At 38.7% G+C, this 22,801-nt stretch overlaps 1 protein-coding gene across 2 annotated transcripts in view; it reads right to left on the bottom strand.

The window, feature by feature from the left end:
- PIEZO2 (piezo type mechanosensitive ion channel component 2) overlaps window positions 1-22,801 on the bottom strand; it is a 284,493-nt gene that overhangs the window by 17,890 nt on the left and 243,802 nt on the right. Inside the window, exons 32-40 of one of the 2 annotated variants that reach the window (XM_057368929.1) lie at window positions 22,381-22,484; window positions 20,196-20,294; window positions 17,654-17,762; window positions 16,484-16,552; window positions 13,145-13,311; window positions 11,271-11,446; window positions 2,447-2,836; window positions 887-1,145; window positions 168-350 (exon numbers count right to left, since the gene is read on the bottom strand). In XM_057368929.1, coding sequence (XP_057224912.1) covers window positions 168-350; window positions 887-1,145; window positions 2,447-2,836; window positions 11,271-11,446; window positions 13,145-13,311; window positions 16,484-16,552; window positions 17,654-17,762; window positions 20,196-20,294; window positions 22,381-22,484 — 1,556 coding nt within the window. The remainder of the gene's footprint in view (window positions 1-167; window positions 351-886; window positions 1,146-2,446; window positions 2,837-11,270; window positions 11,447-13,144; window positions 13,312-16,483; window positions 16,553-17,653; window positions 17,763-20,195; window positions 20,295-22,380; window positions 22,485-22,801) is intronic. The other variant, XM_057368928.1, reaches the window with a different exon arrangement.

The raw sequence follows: 22,801 nt of genomic DNA on the forward strand, positions 1-22,801 counted from the left end.
GACTCAACCACTTCCCTGGGCAGCCACTTCAAWKKCTCAATAATCCTTTCATGGAAGAWATTTTTCCTAATAYCCAAATGGATTACTTTCTTACATCACACAAGTGACTTAAAAAATTAAAACTAAAGCTTAAATATAAAATAAGAAACTACCTGGACCCAGATTACCTTTAAAATGGATCTRTGGAAGAATAAAGCAAGAAGCTGAACAAGATCATAGTGCACATARCCCTCTTTCTTCTCAATGCCAATAATATTGGGTGGATGGTAAGGTTTATCTTTTGTGTAATCCACATGTTTATTCCAAGGAAAGAAGCCAAACTGGAAGAAGTACTTGATGACAATGGCCACCTGTTCAGAGACACAACACACTTCGGGTGTTTTATATGCATGTCAGATACAATAGCCCCATGACAATGAGAGGGATGAAATATAACTACTTTGTCAGTTTTACGGGAAGATAAACAGCGTATTCATTACTACAGAGGAATAACACTTCACAATTTTTCAGTAATAAAGGCAATCAGCATTCAGCAACAGATGACACTCGGTATTTGAGACACCCCAAACAGTGAATTCTGTCTCTTGATTAAGAGTTACATGGCAACAGTTTGYAAATGGTCTGTCCTTGTGACAACTGCTTTACGTGCCAGGAAGGATATTGCTCATTGCACTGGAGGAAATAACAAACAAAATCTTYCCATACCACAAAAACTGCTGAGGATTTTAGCAAATATTTGTATTACTATGAAGGGCCAAAGGCCTACCCCTGATCCTAGAGAAAAAATCCAGAAAAGGGACCATGCAAAGCTTACAACTTCACTTTTCTTCTTCACAACTTCACAAGCCCATGTGTTAGACATGGGCTTGCACAACCAGCAGCATACCTCAGTGTAGACAATGGCTGTCATCCAGAAGCGCTTGCTGGGCCGAGGAACAGACAGCATRGCCCACAGGAATATAAGGATGGGGAGCACCAGGGTTATCATGGAGGCAGAGATCATGTGGTTGAGGATGATCACAAAATAGCACACCATTTCTGACCGGGCCACCAGTGTGTTGTACAGGGCATAAATTAGGAGCAAGACTCGAGGCTGACCAACGTAGAACTTCTCTGACTCCTCCAGCTCATCATCATGAAACATCCTGTGAGGAACAGAGTAACATAAATTAACTGAAAATGAACTTCGCAAGAGCTGCTTTTCAAATTGTTCCTTTTGTCAATCAAAAGGAACTGATTTTCGTTTTAAAAAATATTAACTTCTGCTGCTTTGTTCAATGGAGGGGTAAAAGAAAGGGTGGGGGAATTTGGAATTGTAATCCAATAGCCTGATTTTAAGCTCCAAAAGCAAGAATTTCAGGCAAAATAACTAGAAGAACTGTTCTGCTGGTTTTTAATTTACCCAAAATGATATATTAGCCTGGCCTAAGAACTCCTACAAACATAGCTTTCCTACAGCTGCGCAACCAAGATATCTCATGCAAATCATCCAATACTGATTTACCCACACAGATCAGAATTCGGAGATAAAACCAGACATACATCATGAGAACGATCATTAAGAATYGTACAGGGGCATAAGATTAGAACAAAATTAGAGATAAATGCCCTTGAGCATTARATCAATCTTCTCTTTATATGACTCAAATAAATATAAAAGGCAGACTTTAATATTTATCCATAATTGTCTCTGCTTTTCATGAAGTTTTCTGGCCTGAGAAGAGAACTTACTGGAAAGCAAAAATAACTACAGAAAACCAGAAGATAAGACACTGCATCTGACAAAGTCAGATCTACACATCCTCTCTCTCTCCMCACATGCAGCCAGGCTGAAAGGCAATTTTGTGGTTGAAGATTTTATTGCATTTAGGAAGCTCTCCCAGCTGAGCCAGAGCACCACCCCCACCTCAGTGCTGGTTGTGCTACTGAGCACAGGGGCAAAGGAGGGAAMCATCCTCCCTTTAGGAAAGCACTCAGCAAGGGGGTGTCTCTGCTTAACCCTCAGCTCCCACTGGCTTAAACAAAAACTGCCAAAGGTCAGAGCTTCCCTCACAGTAATCCAAAAYAATCAAAGGAGAAATATTTTCCCAGATAGCCCTGGAGGAAACTCATTTGAAATCAGTTGCCTGGAGAAAAGTAGCCCTCTCCACATGAAAAGAAAAGCCCTTGACTCCCAGGACAATTGCAGCCCAGAAATTCAATGCTAATCGGAACAATTAAATATGGTATCTAGGGAGAAAGCAGAAATTCCTTCCAAKATGAACTTGAGTCACTTTGGAAATCCGTAATTAGAAAAACTGGACAGGAAATGAGCTTCTTCCCCTAAACCAAACTTAGCACAAGAGCTGTATCAGAAGCTATAGGCTAGTTCTGAAACAAAACCCCAAAGTAATGACAAAACTTCACCCATTCTGACCAACAATTTTTCCTACTTGTGGATTCTTACTTGTTCAGGAGCAGCTCACTAGCGGTCAGCTCGTGCGTCAGCGGGGGGAGAATCGTGTCAAGTTTGTCCGTCCGACTGTCGTCTGGGCTCACCATCATGAGGCTCTTACCAGCCGACTCATCTGGGGAGCCAAAGGGGAGATGCTCAAAGCTGACAGCTTTGCTGTAGGAAGGTGGAGCTTCTGCATTGCTGTCCACCGTGGAGTACAATGGYGCATCGGTATCGGGAGTGAGTGCAGCTCCTTCTGAATCCAGGCTGTAATCTTCCACCTCCTCTTCCTCCAGCCTTGATGTAGCATGAGTTCCTTCCTCCTCATGCTCCCCTTCCACCTCCTCAATGGTTTCTGTGGTCCCCTGGCGGGAATAGAGCATGGTGACCTGCGTAGGTTCACTGTTGGAGATGGATGAAGAGAGTGAGCTGAGGTTTACAGGACTCATGATCAATCAAAGTTTAATTGTACCTTTATGCAGAGAGCTGAGCRACCTCATTGCATCCCCAGGCCTTCACAGTTCATATGATCTGGTAGGAAAGACATCATCCCAGACTCCTCTTACATAGATGGAACATCTGGGCCCATCTGTTCCCTGAATGACATCCCACTGAACTCACGGTGATTCACAGTCTTTTAACRCCAGTAAAGGGCAAATTAGTATTATCAATAAGAGAAACTACACTACCTGTCTGAATGTAGTTCAAAAATTTCTGAACAGTCAAGACTTGCTCTTACACCTATTTAACATATGCTCCATGGTGAAGGGCAGGCAGCCCTGGGATTACTCCTAAACCTGGTGCTTTTAACAGCTCCTATGTAAGTGTTGTGTACAACAGGAACATGAACTGAAAACACAYGTATCAGCTCTGATTCAAAGAAAAGAACATGTAAATTGCTAACATGAAGAAATATAAACCAGATTACAAAACTGTTCCAACAACAGGGTATCTCGCTTACCTTTAAATCGCCCTGTGTTCTTCAACGCAGTCTGCCTTTGTACTTTACCTGCCTGCTTTACTTCTCTATGCACCTACTTCCTTATTCAATTGCCTAATGTATGCAGATCAGTTCTCTGCTTGATTCTCCTCCCTTGCTCTTGGTTTTGCATAGAATCACTGAATGGTTTGGTTTTGAAGGTACCTTAAARATCCTGCCATGGGCAGGGAYATCTTCCACTAGACCAGTTTGCTCAGAGCCTCACCCAACCTGACCGTGAACACTTCCAGGGATGYAACATCCACAGCTTCTCTGGGATGTGATGTCTCAACCTGTTCCAGCATCTCACCACTCTCTGAGTGAAGAATTTCTTCCTACTATCTAATCTAAACTAGCCCTTTTAATGTAAAGCCATTTCCCCTGTCCTATCTCTCCATTCCCTTGTAACAAGTCCCTCTCCAGCTCTCTTGTAGCCATCCCTTAAATACTGGAAGGTTGCTACCAGGTTTCTCTGGAGCCTTTYCTTCCCCACAGCTGCCTCAGCCTGTCTCCACAGGAGAGTTGCTCCAACCCTCTGATCATGTTCAYAGCCCTCCTCTGGACTCACTCCAACAGGTCACTCTTTCTCTTCTTAGTCTAATTCCACTCCTTCTCCACAGGTTAGACAACAGGCACCAACTCAATTTCTTTTGCTGGCTGCAAATCCCTGTATCTCAACAGAGACAGAGCAAGATTTCACATAGCTCCTGTGAAATGAATGGGACCATATTTTCACATCATACATAAACTTTTAGAGAAAACTGGCACTGGCAAAGCCATCTGACACTACCATCTTCTGCCAAAATAAAAGTTCCTTCTCTTTTTCTTTCACACTGCTTCCAAAGTTATTGTGGTTCTGTTAGATCACTTTATTTGTAGCAGAATTTTAATTACAACATGTAAAACTTATGATGATGTGTGTTTGGGTGATTCACAGTAGCACTCTCCTGGTTAAAATGTACAAAACCATAAAATACCCCAATTTCAAAACTKATTGACTCCAAAAATTTGTAAAACACTTTCAACACTGAAAAACAGTGATGCAATATGACATAAAATTTCATTTGTATAGTATTCAGAAAATGAGTCGAAACTCTGCTTCCCAATGTCATGTAAATCCCTGGTTTTTACCTGTTAAAAAGTGAGTGAACAGCTCTGAACAGTTTTCTCTTGCACTGGATAGTAATATTATTCGCTATTTTTTCCTAGCTATTTTCTCTTTCTCAATTCCAACRCCTTATTGTAAATCAATGGTAAAGTAATCAAAACATATTCAGAAATATTTCCTATATGGAGAAAAATAAAAATTGAAAAAGTGACACAATGATGCCTATCTTAGTTTCTAAAATTACCTGTCTAAGTCCAAATTTAGGATAACTGATTAGCTGAGAAACTTAACTTACAGCTTCCAATTTAAGAACAACCGTCAACTCAGTAACTCTGAAAATGGGTCACTTTCTTAGCTAAATGAAGACAGATTTTAGCCTGTTTTTAGACACCCAGTGTAACGTTATGGAACAATTTTAAAAAATAAATGAATTGAGGATGAAAACAAAAACAAAACAAAAAATGAACAAGAAGTGAAACAGCAAATGAACCCTAGATTATGATCCCGACTTCGAATTCTCAGAACCGTGCCACGATACAGGAGGGAGTAAAGCTTCCTTCAACCATGCAAACCACTCTGCACACCACGAGTGTGCAAAYACAGATCCACGAACACTGCAGTCAGAACCATGGTATGGGTAAACAAGTGAACAAAGCATGCATGAGGTAAGCACCTGGACACTATACTGCCACTGTCAGCTGATGAGGAGGACATATCCATGCTCTGCATTTTACGAAGCCTAGGTCGAGCGCGCTCACTTGTTTTAGGAACAGATTCTGGTCCATCTAAATCATCAAGGGTTGACTGCCTTGAGAACAGCATGGTTGCTTCAGTGTAGCAGCTACAGCAGCGCAAACAGTTATAGAGACAGTGTTAAATACAAATGGAATTACAACACACGTGGTTCAGTAAATGAATATGCTCGCCATGCAGCTAAACACCGACACAGAGAAAAAAGATTCAGAGAGAAGATAAGGATTTGTTTACGTTCACCACAGAAACACATTTCTATGCACAGGTTAGTCCTGGCCAATTTCACGTAGGGGCTGTAGAAAGCCATGGATTCACTATCCAAGTAGACATGGAACCCATACAGTGCTCGACGTGCTTTCCAGGAGAACAGACTTACACATATGAGCAGGTTTTATTTTGTTTGTTTACCCCTGAAATTCCCAGATTCCACAAGGATGTTTTGGAAAGTGGCCTCCTCTGTACAAATTCAGTTTTACTAATGATAAACTGAGCTGAACCTTTTCACACAGGTACATGCCAATTTCCTAAAACAGCCCTTAAAACTGAGTAAGTTCATACTCCACAAATAGAAAAATAGCTGTCAGACATTGGCTAGTCGTCTTTCCAAACCAAGGAGCCAAATCGGATATGTTACTAAGCCAGTAAATGCATGCCAAATATAACCTGCTCTGCCTGGGATGGCTTTTATTTTGATATTTACTAGGAAACAYTGATGATTCTTTCCAGAAGATTTCATTTATTTCAATCACAGCTTAAAAGYATTTCAAAATTGGTAACATGCACATCTTGAAATAATGAACAGATATAATAAACCCTTATCTCCTTTCACTTATCAAATACAACAGGACACCAGAGACATACACCATACATTGAGCATTCATGTGTAACTGGAGAAAAGAAGAATWGGATGAGTTATGAGAAAGAAAGTACATAATTAAATACAAGCATTTAACAGAGCAACAGGAAAGAAGCAAATACATTAATGACATATGGTAGGTAAAAAGATTATTTCTCCTGTAAAAATCTCTGACAAACACAGATGTCAATGAAATGAGTTGAGTGATCTGGTGTTGTAACACATGCAKTGACCTGCCTGAGTCTCTCAGATAGAACGAAAGAAGAAAAGACCCCAAAATTCAGGATTTACACTCTACTTTTCTTCTTCTGACTCCATCTGTGTTACACCTGAGCAGGGGCAGTGGGGAATTTGCTTCCTTGGCAAGCACTRTGTTTGTCCAGGGGCACAGAGAATTGGGAAAGGGGTCAGAAAGGAAGGGCAGTGATGCTTTTCACATTACTTTGGTCTTGCTAGCTTGAAGTGAGGAAAAAAGTCTGCTGGCATGAAGTTTCAGTCTGCAATTACTGTCTTTAGGAAAATGGGGAGGAAAGAGCAAAATATGTGGACATAAGTAGCAGCTATTCTTAGGCCTACCCACACTGATGATYTTTTTTGACTGAGAATGGTTTTTTTGACTGAGGCTAAAAGAATACCTTGGCCTTTGAACAGAAAAAAAAGAATCTCCAAGATACCGAAGGCATTGTGGAATATTTTCCTTAAGACCTGCCTTAATGGCAGGGGCACCTCGATCCTGCCAGTTCACTTGGCCAAAACCCCTTACAAGCCACTTTGTTATTTCTGTGTGTGCACAAAGGCACACGAGTCCTCCAGACAACTCCTGGAGGGATGTGTGTGTGCTGTGTGGGTTTGATACAGGATCAGGAGGGCTGCCCTGGGGCTGTGTCCAGCAGAATGGGAATAACTTGAAGCTCTGTGTAACCAACTTGGAGGGCTCTTGAGGGAGTAGGTTTCCCTCTGCACATGCACACATGGAATACAGCCAGGCTGTTCTATCAGTGAGATTTTGCTGCTAAAATATGGGAAGATGGCAGCAAGCAGACAATACACTTTTGCAGATGACCTTTCTATGTGCTATGATATTTAATCCATGTGTTATTTTATATCTCAAGGGCCGAGTTTATTCTTTTGAAGAGCAATACCTAATAGGAAGGTGTTGAAGGATTTTAAATGCAGACATAGTTCAAAGGGAACTGTCCAAGGGTCTTAAACAGAGCAGCTGTTCACATGCCCACTCATGTATTTTCAATGGAAGAAACATATGCCAGCTGCCCTCCCAAACATGCAAGCTCTGACCTCGCTCCCAGAAAAATCAAAGGAAAAACATCTGTTAATCCTAATAGATAAAAACTTATGTCTGGATGAGTCCCTGCAACATTTGGTTTAAAGCTCTTTTAAATGAAGAATGAATCATCAGAGTAATTACTGACTGATCAGCTGMACTGCATCCTTGAATATCAGGAGATGTGTAGGAGGTGACACCTGTAGCACATTCTGTGTATTCTTTATGTGCTTTAGGAGCATGCTTCTGGGCATGGAGGAAATGGGAACACCAACAAAGAGAAGAGATTCACACTGAGCAAAGCTGGTGTTAACTCAAGTCTTTGACTATCACATAAATTTGATCYGAGCATATCTTCCTGAATGACTTTTCAAATGTGTGTTTTTGGAGATCATGAAAGCATTAGCACTTGAATTCATTTGAGGGCTAGGTAAGGTATTTTAAATGGAATGCTCATTAAAAGCCTCAAGTTCAAACATTTCAACATAAAAAGTTGATCAGGTATCCATTTCAAATAGGGATACATATATAGCAGAAATGTTTTCATCCTCAGTGAGTGGGAAATTTTTAAGTTTATGACTTCCTTTTTGCWAAACAAATTTACCCTTCTCAAAGAGCTTATTAGCTTAGTGAGTGAATAGAAATTTTTTTCTGGTATTCTTTCTGTCCTTGGGCAGACACTGACTAGCATTATCTGCTTGAACTCCTACATTCACCATACCTCCAAGAAGAAACCCCTATCAATCCCTAATAATCACAGTCCTAAAYTGGACTTTGATCCAGCCCAAATATTCTCCTTTCATGCTTTTTCCTGCCTCCCTTAGCAAAAGTTACCTCCTGGTACTCCCCGCCTCAAGCCCTATTCTCCCTTCTGGTGAGGGAAGCACCAATAAAAGGTGGTGTTCTTAAAMAACCTGACAGGGACTCCCTCCTGCAGTTCCTACAAAAGTCCACACAAAGGTACAGTCGGGAACTGAAAATGTTGTTTGTGGTGGACAAAAATGAATACAAACTGACCTGGATACAAAACCTTAGATAACCTGAAATCTGACTTAGGACCTGTGGCTAGCTGCTATTACATAATTGTAGGCAAAGCCCCATAAAGGAAGTCAACTAGTTTTAACAAGTTCCTAATCATCTTACTGACATTCACAAGCTGTTTAACCTAATAAGCAGCTCATCAGGGAAATGGAAATAAAGTGCAGAAAATGCTCTGCCATGCTAAATCCCAATCCCTCCTGGTGGTGCTCCTCAAAGAGAGTGGTAAGGAACAGGATCAGTCTCTTCTCCTGGCCCATCTTTGCACTTTGCTTTTGGGACACATGGGAATATTTATACATAAAGAGAAACCAAACACATATTCTGTGAATRCCTCATACTTTCTACTGTGTAGAAAAATGACTGAGAATAAATGACAGCCCTACTAAAAGAGCAAACCCCACAAAGGACAGTCTACAAAAGTCCATTTAGAGCTTTATCCAGGGTAAGAACAACATCCTCGGATTAGACTTAGCCTGGAACTTCACAAGAAATTTACAGTTCCTGCAGCTGATGAGGAGCGTTTTTTTCTCTGGATATTCATTGTTTACCTACAGTAACTACTATCCTGACCACTGAGGGATATATGCTATTATAATGGAATAGCTTCTATGCTTCAGTATTCCTGTGTACTTCCAGATGTCTTCACCTTCCTCAGGGACCTACTGTCTACCACAGAATTTTGTTCYCTACAGAATTTTTAGTAGTGTAACCAGAGGACAACCAGAACAGAAACCCTCTGCCCCTTCCCAAAAGTTTTCCATTGCAACCTGAGATCCACAATCACAGGGATGCTTTAGATTTCATTAGTCACTTCTATATTTACTGGAAATCATTACTTTAAAATACAAACTGCCACCTGCTCTTGTTTGCACAGTTAAAAAAAAAAGATCAATCAATAAACTCATATGAAGTGTAAAACAKTTCACATTTCTGAAAAACGTCATAGGCACTTCTGCAATCCCTTGAAGAGATATGCAAGGGTGCCCCAATAGACAGATGGCATTATCATTCAATCAACAGACTCATTATTGCTTCCTCTATTGTTATAGCAGATGTYCACAATTCATAATACTCAGTGCAAGAATATTTGATTGTTCAATACCAGAAAGAGAATTTGGCATCAGAGAAATCAGTCATAACTGCATTTGCTATCCCTTTGTTTATAAACCCTGTGACTTCTTCAAAAGAAATGGAGATGAAACACATGAAAAATTTAACTTTTTCTGTTGCAAAGCAGCACCACAAAATCACTGAATTCTTTGAGTCTCAAAAGAGATTTTAAATGTGAAAGTGTGCTTAAAGCAGGGTGAAAAAACGTATGGTTATACTGAAAAGAGAAAAAAAAAGACAAAAGTAGAGCTCGATWTTCTCATTGAAGAGACAGAATCTATACATGAAAATAACAAGGTTTGTGGCTTCATTTTGTTGATGGTTAAAGTTGCTGCGAATAATTGCACAGTACTTTCTAACTGCAGTAAACAGGGTGACTAAAAACTATTTAATGAAAGCAGGACTGATATTCCTATTCATTCTTCAGGTGAGACTGAATTTTATGGAGTTAAAATCTGSCCTGCAGGTATCAATGTGGATCTAAGTGAGCTGGTAACAGACTTTGAGTTTACATTTTTTTCACATCACCTGACTCCTGTAAAACTTTGAGACAAAACACAAAGGTATTGCTCAGTTGGATAATGTGCCCCTGAGAAAGATTTGCTCAGATTTGGTGTTTTYACTGAACCTCTCAAAGGTCAGTGCTCACTGAAGAGCAATTTGCAGATATTTTGTTGAAACATGGCACTCAAGACAGTCTCTTGCCCTTGTTTTCCAATACTATCCAAAAGGATGACAAACCCTCGCTATTTTCAGTCTGCTGACATCTACCTGTATGTCATTAGTAAAAGCTTTGCATAATTTACTGAACATAGAAGTTTCTGAGTTTGCTGTGAGTGTCAAACACAATACGATACTGCCACAGTTCACACAGGAACAGGAGACAGCAGAAGGCCATGGATTATGAAACAGCTGGATTTCCAAACCCCTCCCTTCTCCCCCTCATGTTATACAAACTCTGAAGTATCTTAAAAGTCAAAAACACCAGGGACATGGTGGGAACAGACTGYCTCTGTAAGAGAAGGAAGTGAATGTGTGGGCCTCTGTGTGCATGAAGCAGCAGGAGCAGGCATTAATTTTGGCAAGGGACTTGATGGCATCCGTTTTCAGAAAAGAATGAGGAAGGYGGTTTTCCTGAACTAGTTTGGGTATTTGATTAAAAACCATGTAGCTCTGCTGGATTGTAATCATGGCAGTTGGGAAATCAGGCTCTTCAGATGGTTTTTGCTCTGTGGGTACAAGAGGGGATTTTGTTCTTTCAGATGCAGAATTGCTTTCAATGCAAAGCCTTTTCTGATTTGTGGACAACAGAAAACAATCTATTTCACAAAGACAAAATATTCACAATGGATGATCCTCCCCAGACTACATGCCTGAATACCTAAACCATTATCCCAGAAGCATCCTCAGCACCTCTTATTTTCTATTGCTTTTCACAAGAACAGAATGCCAATGCCTTTGACTTCTGTTTCTAGGGGAAGCTAAAAGTAGTGGGGTAGTCATGCAGTGGAAAAGTTAAGCCAACAACCAAGTCCATCACTGTAAAGGAACAGTAACATATAGCACTTTYCACTGTTAAGATGGCATGGAAAAATCAAAAAGAGAATTCAACATTGATTAGAAAACTCATCAGYACTTAGGCAGTATCTAATATTACACCTACTGCATGATCCCTCTGTCTTTCACAAAATAAAATTAAAACAATACCTGGAGATGCTGTCATGAGACGCTGCTGAATCTAAACTATCCATCCTTTCAGATGCTTGCAAGCCAGAAGCTTGACTGGGATTTTTATCAATTGAGTCCAGTCCTGACTCTTCAGAAAGTTTCATCATGTGGTTCTGGTAATACAAATGGATGCTYTCCCGTGTGGGAACGTTTCCCTGTGGAAGAGAGTAGAGGTTGACAGAACAGCCAGGGGAGGTGCATTCTTTGTGGAAGAAGTTTCTTTAGTCATTTGTCAAGTAACAGACCCAGGACTGTGCAAACAGCTTCCTATTAAACAGCAAACTCCCACTTGTAGCTCCTTTTCAGAGTACAAGTCAGATCCTGACTTTAATCACCATGGCCTGAAGTGTTTGGTTTTCAAGCAATGCTGGAGAAGGTGCAGTTTCAATTTAACCTCCTCAGCTCTGCTGGGTAGGCTGCAGATCCTTCAGCATGGGAATGAGGAGTGCACTGCAACCATGGCTCAATCTGTACTCCAGCAACTTTTGATGGACCTCTTTTAGACAGCTTTAGTGACTCTAAGAGCAATCATTGTCAGCCACTAGCAGAACTTTTAAACAAAAAAAACCCCAAGAAACAATTCATGTGCAAACAGATCTACACTTTTATGACTGTCCCAAAATGAAAATTAATTCATTAATTAATGGACACAGATGGAAAACTATGAAAAAAACCACTGAAAATCTTTTCCCTTTCTCTGTGACTTCACAATCAACCATGTTCACGAAAAGATAGTTTTATTAACTGTCAGACCAAATCTGGGCACAGAATCAAGTCTTTCTAGCTATGATACAGCAATCAGAATTCTAAAAGTGCATCATAAGAAAAAACTGAGAATTTTCTGTTCTTAGGCAGAAAYACATCCAACCCATTCCACTAGTGCTTGCATTGACTTCAGATCATCCACTGAGAGGGCAGATTGCTATTTTTGAACAGTAATTTTTTTGACTTATAATGAAGCCTCATGTAAAGACTTTTTTCATCTAAGATRATAAAAGTAGTCTAAAATATCGCCTGCATTTCCTTTACTAATTTTAATAGTTTCTAGTATTTCAACTCTGGTCCTCTACAGTGTCCTAAAACTACAATACTCAAAATCTGATGTTTTGTGAAAGAAAAAAAATCTTAAGAACAAAATTTRACACTCAGGTTTTTAACTAGCTATGTTTGTATATAAGCTGTGTTGCTTCTGCAGTGATAAATGTTGGTACCACTATGACAGCCCGACTCTGAAATCATGGCACAAGTTACATTCTAGCTCCTTTGCAGGCCTGGGATAAAGAATAAGAGTTGTATCATCTATTTGCATTTGGAAAACCCAAATACATTTCTAGTTACACTAAAAACATTAATGTTTGCTAATAATGGGTTTTACTGATATACAGCTAGCTTGTGAAGGACCACATAGATTCATTCTCACTRMAGAAATTTATGCCTGCATGTTGTMAGTCATTTCCAGTRCAGGCYGATCTACAAAAAGATTARAATATGCAGATTGARGTAGTTTTTGAGCTGTTTAAAATGYCATRWCTTTCTTCCYTTCTTGAATCTATCATGTCCTTCAGAACCACACTATACTACAGAAGCATTTCAGCCAAAACCTTACATCAACCTCTCAAGGAATTATTTTTCCCATAATTTGTTTTGTGTCCAGGTAATAAATCAAATAATTTATTATTTATAGATCTATAAACCAGCAAGCAGTAAAAAAAGTCCAGACTTATTTTTAAAACGCATGTTCTTGTGAGWTTTTCATAATTTTCCTCCTCTCTGCCTTGATCCGAAAAGACAGCCTTTCATTTTTCACCAAGCTGGAAATGGCATTAGCAGACAGAAAAGACYGAAGGCGTTACCTTCTTAATCTCCCTGGTCAGCATGCAGCGCTCGATCCTCAGCACGGTGGAGATATCGATGTGCTCTCTGGAGATGGAATTAAGCCAGGCTGTAAAACTGTCCAGCGTTGCCAGGAAAAGGACCCAAGTAAACTTCAAGATATTAAATATCCTCTTGATGATGTTATCTAAGGGAGAGCAAAAGCRACAGGGAGTTAATGAACACAAATATCTTTTATTGTACTTTTGCCTGGAGTTGGATTGATTTTTCTTTTATTGTCTAATAATAATAATAATCCAGGCTGTGAGACCCTGTCATACTAAGGAATCTTTGGAGATGGCTGGAGGCCTTTTGGCTGTCTGGACCCTTTTCCTGACTGTATGCCCAGGTTTGTCATTTGGAATCCCTTTTCAACCCCCTAAGCCCTTGGTCCTGCAATCACTGGYGACAGAAACAGCTCCTGATTTTAGAGGGATGCTGTATGCACAAGTCTGTAAAATGAAACCCAAGGATTTGGGMATCTCCTGAGATTATTCAACATCCGCAGGTCCCGTGATCTGAACAAGTGCTCAGTCAGCACGTTGAGCTGAACCTCTCAAGTGTCTGATTACTTGTGTTTCTCTCTGCACAAACGTTGCCTTTTGTGCTCGAACATAGCTGAGTTTTAAAGTCTAACCTGCCTAAACAGTCTTTGAATCTGACATCCCATCACTCTGAAYCACACTTCTCTGCATTTACTGTATTCAAAGCCTCTGTTTATCTAAGCAAGCTGCACTGTGCCATCAGTGATCTCAGATCAAGTAGCAAAACTAGGACAAACAATTTATAAAACTTTACTCTTGCACCATTTTGGCAAAACAGGACAYGTTCCCATGAATAAGGCTTACAGATTTATACCAACAATAGTAGCTTTATTTTGCTCAACACATCTGTCTCAAGTTAATTTCTCATTTCAGTAGTTCATTTGGCATTAGTAACTGTATTTATCATCCAAAAAMCAGCACTTTCAACTGATTTTTTATCCACTCACATACACACCACGCTAGAGTTCTCATACAGTGGTGCAAGTGTTCAAGGCCAGGCTGGATGGGGCTCTGGACAACCTGGTCCAGTGGAAGGTGTCCCTGCCCATGGCAAGGGGGGTGGAACTAGATGATCTTTAATATCCCTTCCAACCCAAGCCATTCCATGATTCCATGATTCTATAAAATGCYAAATATTCTTTCCAATAGCCAGTTCCAGAGCTAGTTGTCCCTGCTAGGTTCCAAAGCCCAGAGCACCAGGTGTAAAGTTGAATTTTAGATTAACCAGTGTAAGAAGTAGAAGAAAATTTTCAATAATCTGCTTTGCATGATGCTCTCAACAACCTCACTTCTTAGCTGTACCACAAGATGGCACGCAAAACTCTGTGGAGTGAGTGTGCAGCTCCTTACAAAGACTGCAAAGGTGAARTTATAATAAAGCAAAAGATTTCCCTGTTCAGGCAGGGTTGTATGCACATTTGTGTGGAGAGAAACCATGGGAAAAGGTCATTAGTGGAACCTTCCTGGAAAGAGGGTGCTGAAACAGCAGAATTTACCTGAGCAATGCCATGCAACTGGTCTGCTATCACTGACTTCAGTGATATCAGACCCCTATCAGCACCCTTCACTTGGTCATATCATCATTTCAATAATATATTTCCCTTTTTTTTCTCAGGCCTCTTCTGTGTAATTGGAGATGTTTTTGTGAGCTATCCACTTAAATTTTTTTAATTCAATGTGCAGGTCTTGAAGTTAAGGAAATCCTGCCGTTAGAAATTAAATGTAAAGCTGTTTCTACTTCAAGGACCATTCACTACTTTTGAATTCCAGACAATACGATAAAGAGGTGAAAAGAGAACAGCACACATACACAAAAATATACAGCATATGTTCTTTTTTAACCCACACCCTTCCTCTCCAATGTATAACTTCTGATACTTCAGGAGAATCACTGCTGTCAGATTAAAATTTTCTTTACTATTGACCATCACTGGACTGCCACAGTCTTAAGTGGTGCCAAGCACTTCCAGTCTAAACTGAAAGGTCATTTTCCTCACTGGGATGGAGGTGACATTTCATACATTTTTAATAACATTGTAGCTGTTCTGGTACCTTTGCTGTTCTTCAAAATTTTAAAAATAACCTTTTGGGGATCAATTGCATCTAAATATCTTGAAAAAAGGGAAACAAATATTTAYTTTGTGCAGATTAGGGTCAAGTGTAGAGAAGGCTTCTCTCTGCCTGAGAGTGTGACATGGGATTTGATCGAATGATACTAATGATTCATTACCAATTATTGGCTAATTTTTCTAGCCATCTTCTTTAATATAAAGCACTTTAAATTTATTACTTCCAATATAAATTAATTATAAACCTCCATCTTTTCCCCCTARCTCCTGTGTAGCACTGACAGTACATCCCTAGAGATGCATTTGAATGATTCACTTCAGTGTTTTAAGACAGAGAACTGCATTGCCAGTAATTAACAATTTAAAAAAAAAACACCAACCCATCCCGTCCTCCTAGAAATGCAGCTCATTTATTTGAGAACACTGCTCTTATGAGATAGAAATGACATCTCTCACATCATTGTAGCATCTTCTACCCTGTGAGTCACTCAGGGACACAATTCTAACTGGAACTGTGGGAAACAACTTGGTATAGAGGAGAAAAATAGCTTTTGATGACCAAGTCTCACTCAAGGTAAGCCATGATGAAGACTTACTTAGGAGGAATGTCATTTTTCTCCTTTTACTCCAGTTAGGAAAAAGGAACCAAGCTTGGGTTTTTGATCTATTACATTTCTTTGTAGGAAAACTTTGAATGTGGGCAAGATCCTGAAAACTGCTGGCATTTCTTCTGTTGTAAAGAACTGCCSTAAGTCTGGTTATGAATGAGAATGTGTAAGATTAGGAACACATCATTTTTTAGAGGTGACTAATGTACCTTGCTAAATGGATAAATACCAAGAAAAACATTATACTGACCTTGCTAAAACACACTMACAATGAATGGAGATTTTAGCACGGGGCTGTATGCAACCAGGTCTGGAATCTTAGTTTAAGTTGCTCTATAGGTAAAATACACAGCAGCAATGAAGTCTGAACTGGCAGGTGCATTTAGTGAAGTGCTTAGAGAGGGAGTGCAGTAGCAAATAATCCAGAAATAGAGGTTCCTAAGCTCAAGGCTTGTAAGTCTTGTGGTGGAAGGTCTGACAGTGGTTAGAAAGCTCTTACTGGATTGGTTAGAGTGGCTCACAGCAATGCTGTCTCTGTGATGGGCCACTGGTCACAACTACTTTGTAACAGCAGAGAAACCCTTGCTGTGCCTTCATACCTGGTCCATCAGATTTCTTCTTGACAGGTTCCTCCTCACTGTCTTCACAGTCTGCTTCATTGCCTCCTCCTGCAAACAGTGAGGAAACCAATGAGTAATACACCTAACAGAAGTGCTGCTGGAAGTGCCATTCAAGCTAGAAAATGYTACAGCTGCTAAGCAGTAGTGACTGGATCCTCACTACCACCACAACAGAAAGCACATTTCCATTTCTAAAGCACTGAGGTGAGGGGCAACCCTGTCAGTGAAGGTGTTCATGGGTGACCACCCCTCTCTCGTAATTTGTAGTGGTATTTTCTTACTAGATAGGGGCTACTGAGCAAGATCAGATGTTATTACACTGCCACTAAAACCCAGCCAACATTTGTACGTTTTCCTTTTGCTATCTACTGAATGTAGGGGTTTGTGAATATTTGGGGTCCTCAATGAGTGCAACACGGAAAGTGAAAAACACTTTTTTATATTCTTCTTCATGTATCAACAGCTCAAGCTTCTTTAGGGAACAATATAGGAAATGTGGCAAAAAGAAATAGTATGTGGCTATGTCATTGAATTTTGGTTTTTTTTGCAGCTCCACTTGAACTACAGCTCTTTGGAAACTCCCTCATGAAATAGTTCTTCAACACTTTTCTCTGGRTATACCCATGACTTGACCATCGAAATGAGTAACTGATGAACTCCAGAGAAACCTGGACAGAAAGATAAACTTTTTTGGGATAGGAGGCAGTGAAAGAATAATGTTCTTGCTCTGCCTGATTCTGGCCAAACACCTTGAATTTACACTGATAARTTGTGGAGAAATGCTGTTACCTACCAGGGTATTTGTTTTATAAAATTCTGTCCTTATATCCTGACTTTTTTTCTGCAATGTGTTGAATCTTCCTACTTTCCAAAAGCTCTGGGCATGTCTTGCAGCTCCATGGAAAATACAAATATTCCATCTTCCCCTCTCCCTTCCTCAATGAGTGTTAGCAGAACAGAAGGACATGGCTCTGGCTGACCTTGCCATGGACTAGTGCAGGGAAAGACTGCCAGCCAAAGGGAACTCATTTTTCCAGTTCCTAGTCAGCATTGAGACCACTTGTCCTTTAAATTTCATCTGCCTTTCACTACCAGGAACAACAGACAATAGTCAATATTATATTTTTTAAAATGCAAAAGGTTACCTACCATCCCCAGATCCTTTTCGCCTTCGCTTCTCCTTCCCAAAACTCTTCTTCTCTTTGCGCCTCTGTCGTAGAGCTGTTTTAGGGTCAGTTATCCAGGCTTGATAAACAAACTGGAAGGAAAAAACTCATTTATATCGAGGTTCCCCATGTTCTGAGAGTAAGCCAGGGAATAAGCCACAAGCAGGACTATGTAGTTTGAGTAAATGCTTTCAGATCAGTGACTCAAGGAAATACTTTTAATCCCAAATCAAACACCTCCCCTGCAGATCTGCTGAGTTTTCATGTGCTATTTTTGTAAGTGTAAAACCAAATGTGAAAATAATGTGGGTGAACAAAGTTTCATTAGTACCCACAAAAATTCATGCTCTGAGCTTTGGGATTTAATATCTTGTTGTGCAAATGGGCTACCTTGCCTGAATATCTCAATTCTATATTTCTRCTTTATCATTTTACAGGCAAGATGCAGAGCAGAGAAAACTTTCACAGAAATTGCTGCAATCCACTAACTAAAACATCAAAAGATGTAGAGATAGTCCTGTACAGGTAATGGTGTATTTTTCACAGCTCAGATATTTTCTCCCTCCTCTGCAGGTGCAAGTGGAATGTTTATAAATTTGTTATCTGGTTATCAGTTATCTGTTACCAGGTCCAAATTGGACAGCTAGGAATTCCTCACATTGTTTCCTGATTTTAACTATGCCTTTCTTTGTTGCTTCAGATAAGTCTCTGTAGAATCCTTCTGCTTCTGTTTTTCCAGTTGTAAAATGAAGACCGTAATACTTACCAATTTATCCAGGGTATTTTATGGGACCGAATCGTGCTCAGAGCACTCACTCAGATCAACAGTCTGTTGACCTGTATGACTGCATGCAGTGTGGAATTGGCCCAAAATATTTATAAATGATATAGGAATGGTGATTAAAAAAAAAGTAAAAGAAGTTACTGAAAAGCAGCTTCTTAAATAGATCTGCTCGAGCTGTGAAGGAAGGTTAAAGAAAAAAAGGAGCAAAAGTTGTTTCTTTAATCCCTGTGTGACATTAAATGTATGTCAGCAACAGAAACTAAAGTAACTTCATCTTCTCAATGAATCTTTTGGGCAAAAGGTGTTATTTTGCTCATTTAATCATTTTCATTGAAAAATGGTAATTATCTTCAATTGGCACTGCATTATCTTCTATTGTTAAGCAACACAGGCCACTAACAGAGAAGGGCAGAAAAGCACACAGATGCAGGCAAGAGGCTGAAAAAGCACAGTAACAAAMCAGCTCTAATTAATCCACATCACAAACATGCATGACAGCAACACACGTGTATCTCAGTGAAGCTGGAACTGCCCTTCATAGGAAAGAATGGCAAAATTACTATTTGGTTTATATTTTTTAGAATTTTCCTATGGAAATTGCTTTGGAACACTTAAAGTATTCATTTAAAAACTGCTGAACTGATATTAAATGATTTAAAAGGGAAAAATTAACTTATTTTGTTTTGTGAAGGTATACATCAATAGAGAGGAAATTATTTTGGTGCTATTGAAAAGAAGAACCCCTTCCAACTCTCTCAAAGTCTGTACATTTATTTTTATGTGTCTGAGTTGTTCAAAACAGGCACCACATGAGAAAATGTGTTGGATCAGAAGCCCYGGTTTCCCTTTGCTTTGTAATAGGTGTTTTCTAAGGAAGGTGATCYGGGAGAATGGGGATACTTAAATGAATTAATACCATATTCATTTACTGGAAGTCAGAAACTGCCARCATCTACTGACATTTAATTGTGAAAATGTGCACCAGACACTATTATAGCATTCATAAAGAAATTAGAGGTAAAAGGCAGACTTGGAAAGGGGTAGAAAATTAGAATTAAGAACAGGCATTTGATTCGTAAATTTAATGTAATTACCTATGCTAAGCAGTGGGTTTTTTAGAAGCAGACTGGTGCATATATTCATATTAGTTTAGATTTTTATCACTGCACAAACTTTCAATGCAATATCTTTTAAGCTTTGGAGCTGGTACTATCAATCTGTAACAGTCACTCCTTACAAATGTCCTATTACATATGGAGTGGAAAGTGATAATGGTGCCAAAGGTAGGAATGGCTGAATCTATTCAAGGAGGACAAGAGAGAAGATGTACAAGTCTTCTTTTTTTTTTTTTTTTTTTTTTTTTTTTTTTTTTNTTTTACAAACCTTTTACCAGCTTTCTGAGATCAATTACCATGGGGTCATTAAGATACATGCAATTTKATGAGATCATCTTGTAAATCAGTATCAAAAGAAAAGAAGAATTTGGGTCTGCATTTTTTCTCTGGGGTTACACTTAAAAACAGATAGACATCTTTGCTTGTGACTTGACTGCTCCAAAATGATCAAATGCATTGCATTTACTAGGAATGAGATTTCAGCTCTCATCTTTTTTTTTTTTTATTTTTTTTTTTTAAATCATTCATATAAGAGGAAAAATGCAGATGAGGACAGAGGCATATATACATTATGTCAGGAACTATGGGGTGGGTCACACACTGAGCATTTGCAAAATGTTAAGTACCTTTGCTGCTTTGATTAAATACTGAAGAATTGTTTTGGGCAGTTTAATGATAGACTTTGGCAAGGCTAAAATGGCTGAAGCAAATTTTCCAATAGCTCTCTATAAAGAAGGAAAAAGCAAGAGTTGTTAGTAGAAAAGAAGAAAATATTAATRTAAAAGGATCCATTTTAAATATCCATCCCGTATAGATATTACTATATATAGAATAATAAGGACAAATTTAYGTTCATAAATTTTAATTTGAGAAGATCACTTATGTTCATATTAAAATTTCAATAATATGGTTCTTAATTGTATGAAATCTCTACTATTTAAAATATCCAAGGTAACCCTTGAATGGACTACTGCACACAGTTTACATGGAAAGAAAGATCAGAAATTAAAAATAATTTTTAACAGAATCTACAACAAAGTTCACTTTGCTAGTATTTTTCCTAAGACCATGTGCATGATGGTGGAAGGTGGATAAGATATGATAACCAAATGATGAACAAACGTTTAATGAACAAAACTGATATTCTGTTTTATGCAAGTCTCTATTTATATAAAGCCATCCAGCATCTTCTTGTTGCACATATTGCAAAACAGGCCACTTATYCAGAATATCTGACCAAATTTTGAAATAAAGAACAGATCCTCCATCCTCAAACCAGTAGTTTCAGGACTGAGATGAATAAAAAAATAATAAATGAAAGAATAAATGAAAATATCTTCTTAACTTCTGCCCACAAGTTTAGAACTCTTTAACATCKCAGAGCTTGGCACCAGAACATCTGAACAAAATGTTGTCACCAGTTTTAAAAAACAAWCAGCAGAAACATGAATGCAAACTTTCCTCTATAGATACATGAAAACCAGAAAGAAAAATCTCCTAGAAATTCATGAACCATTTCTATGGTCTAAGGTAAATTAAATGCAAAATATATTAAAAAAAATAGTGCCAATACTAGAAAATAAAACTTAGTCATCACAATCTTTTGATCCTGGTTTGTTTTGTCCTTATTAGGGTCAGATCATTTCTTTTCATGTCATTACCATGCAGGCATTTTAAYAAATGTAATTAGCTGGTAATGTAATGTAGTGTAAGTATATGAATCTTATATAWAAAAAGGAACATTGTATTAATGAATTAAATAAAACATTTCTTGTAATTCAATAGTGTTGTCTGTGAAGCTTTGTTTGAATGATTTTGGCTTAAGGAACAGAAGAGCAAGGAGGCAGTTCTTTGGTTTTTTTTTGTTTTTTTGGGGGGGGTTGAACATTCAGTGATGTACCAGTTCTGCATCAAGGCAAGGTTGCATCTAGATGGGAACCCTCATATCTGCAAAAAAAACACCTGTTTGCCTCAGCTTTTGGAGTTACAAACCCAAAAACCTTTTGCAGCATTTCCAAAAATTCTTCCACGAGTGAAACTTCAATCTTACAAAAGCAAAGGCAGTCCTAGATGCAGGGGTATTTCACCAACTCCTTCACACAAGTTCTTCATTCAAGCCACTGCATTCAGTGTCTGGCATTGTCTAACACCAACCAGTCCAGATGAAGGAACCCATACAGGAAACTTCAGGTCTCTTTTTAACATTACAATATCCTCCCTCAAAAACACAGTCTGACACTTAAAATGCAAATATAACAATTAACACTGTTCTGAATATGAAAGAAAATAAATGGATGTGGTCTCCTTTTGTAATTTGAAATGTTAAACTCTTTCTAACCCAAAGATATATTTCTCTGGCCCACTAGGTTCAGTAATTTTTTCTTTATTATATTCTTTCCCATAAAAACCTGATGATTTTGGGGAYCATTTCTTCATGGAATGATAACATCTCCTCAAAACAAGGAAACCACCGGAGGCATTGTGCAGTAGCACCAGAAGCAAGTCAGCTTCCTCAACTGTCTTCATTGTAATGCAGAAAAAAATATAGCTTTGATTCTTAACCTTTGTTTTTTGCATTTTTGTTATCTTCAGGCATAATTGCATGAAGCTCTGACTCTCCTAGTATTTCTGTAAGAATCTGGCAATGCTTAAAGCAGGCAATCTTACATTTTCAATTGGCAAGAAATTTAATTTGCAACACTTTCCAGGACTACTTTAGAGGAACTGGCAGCTTTAATATATATGTCTTTGTTATGAGAAACCTATTTTTTTTTCTAGTTGTCAATGAGAAAGCAAATTACCGTAAAGTACCTGAAATGCAGATTTTTTTCKAGGCTCTTCCTCTTCTTTTTTTTCCTCTTCCTCTTCCTCTTCACTATCCGTCTCAAACAAATAATAATTTCCACTTCTGACCACTAAGTGAAACAAAATACTTTCTTACTTTTCTGAAAAGTTCTATTGTCAACACCCCCAAGATCTATGAACAGGCAGCCAGTCATTTAAAAATTCATAACCAGGAGAGGTGAAAATAGAGAAGAAACAAGAGATTAAAAGGTCTCAGGCCATTTATTTCATGYTAGTCTGCAATACTTTGGGCATGAATAAGAACTATACAAGAACTAAGGAAATCATCCTTATGAGAAGAAAATGTAAAGAAAACTACTGAAATTTATTAATTTACAAGGTTACATTTTCGAAAAAAATACAGTTAAGTCTAAATTTATTGGGGACT

Source organism: Malurus melanocephalus, unplaced genomic scaffold, assembly GCF_030028575.1.
Source record: "Malurus melanocephalus ecotype Western Australia unplaced genomic scaffold, MMel_1.1 scaffold_99, whole genome shotgun sequence".
NCBI lineage: Eukaryota > Metazoa > Chordata > Aves > Passeriformes > Maluridae > Malurus > Malurus melanocephalus.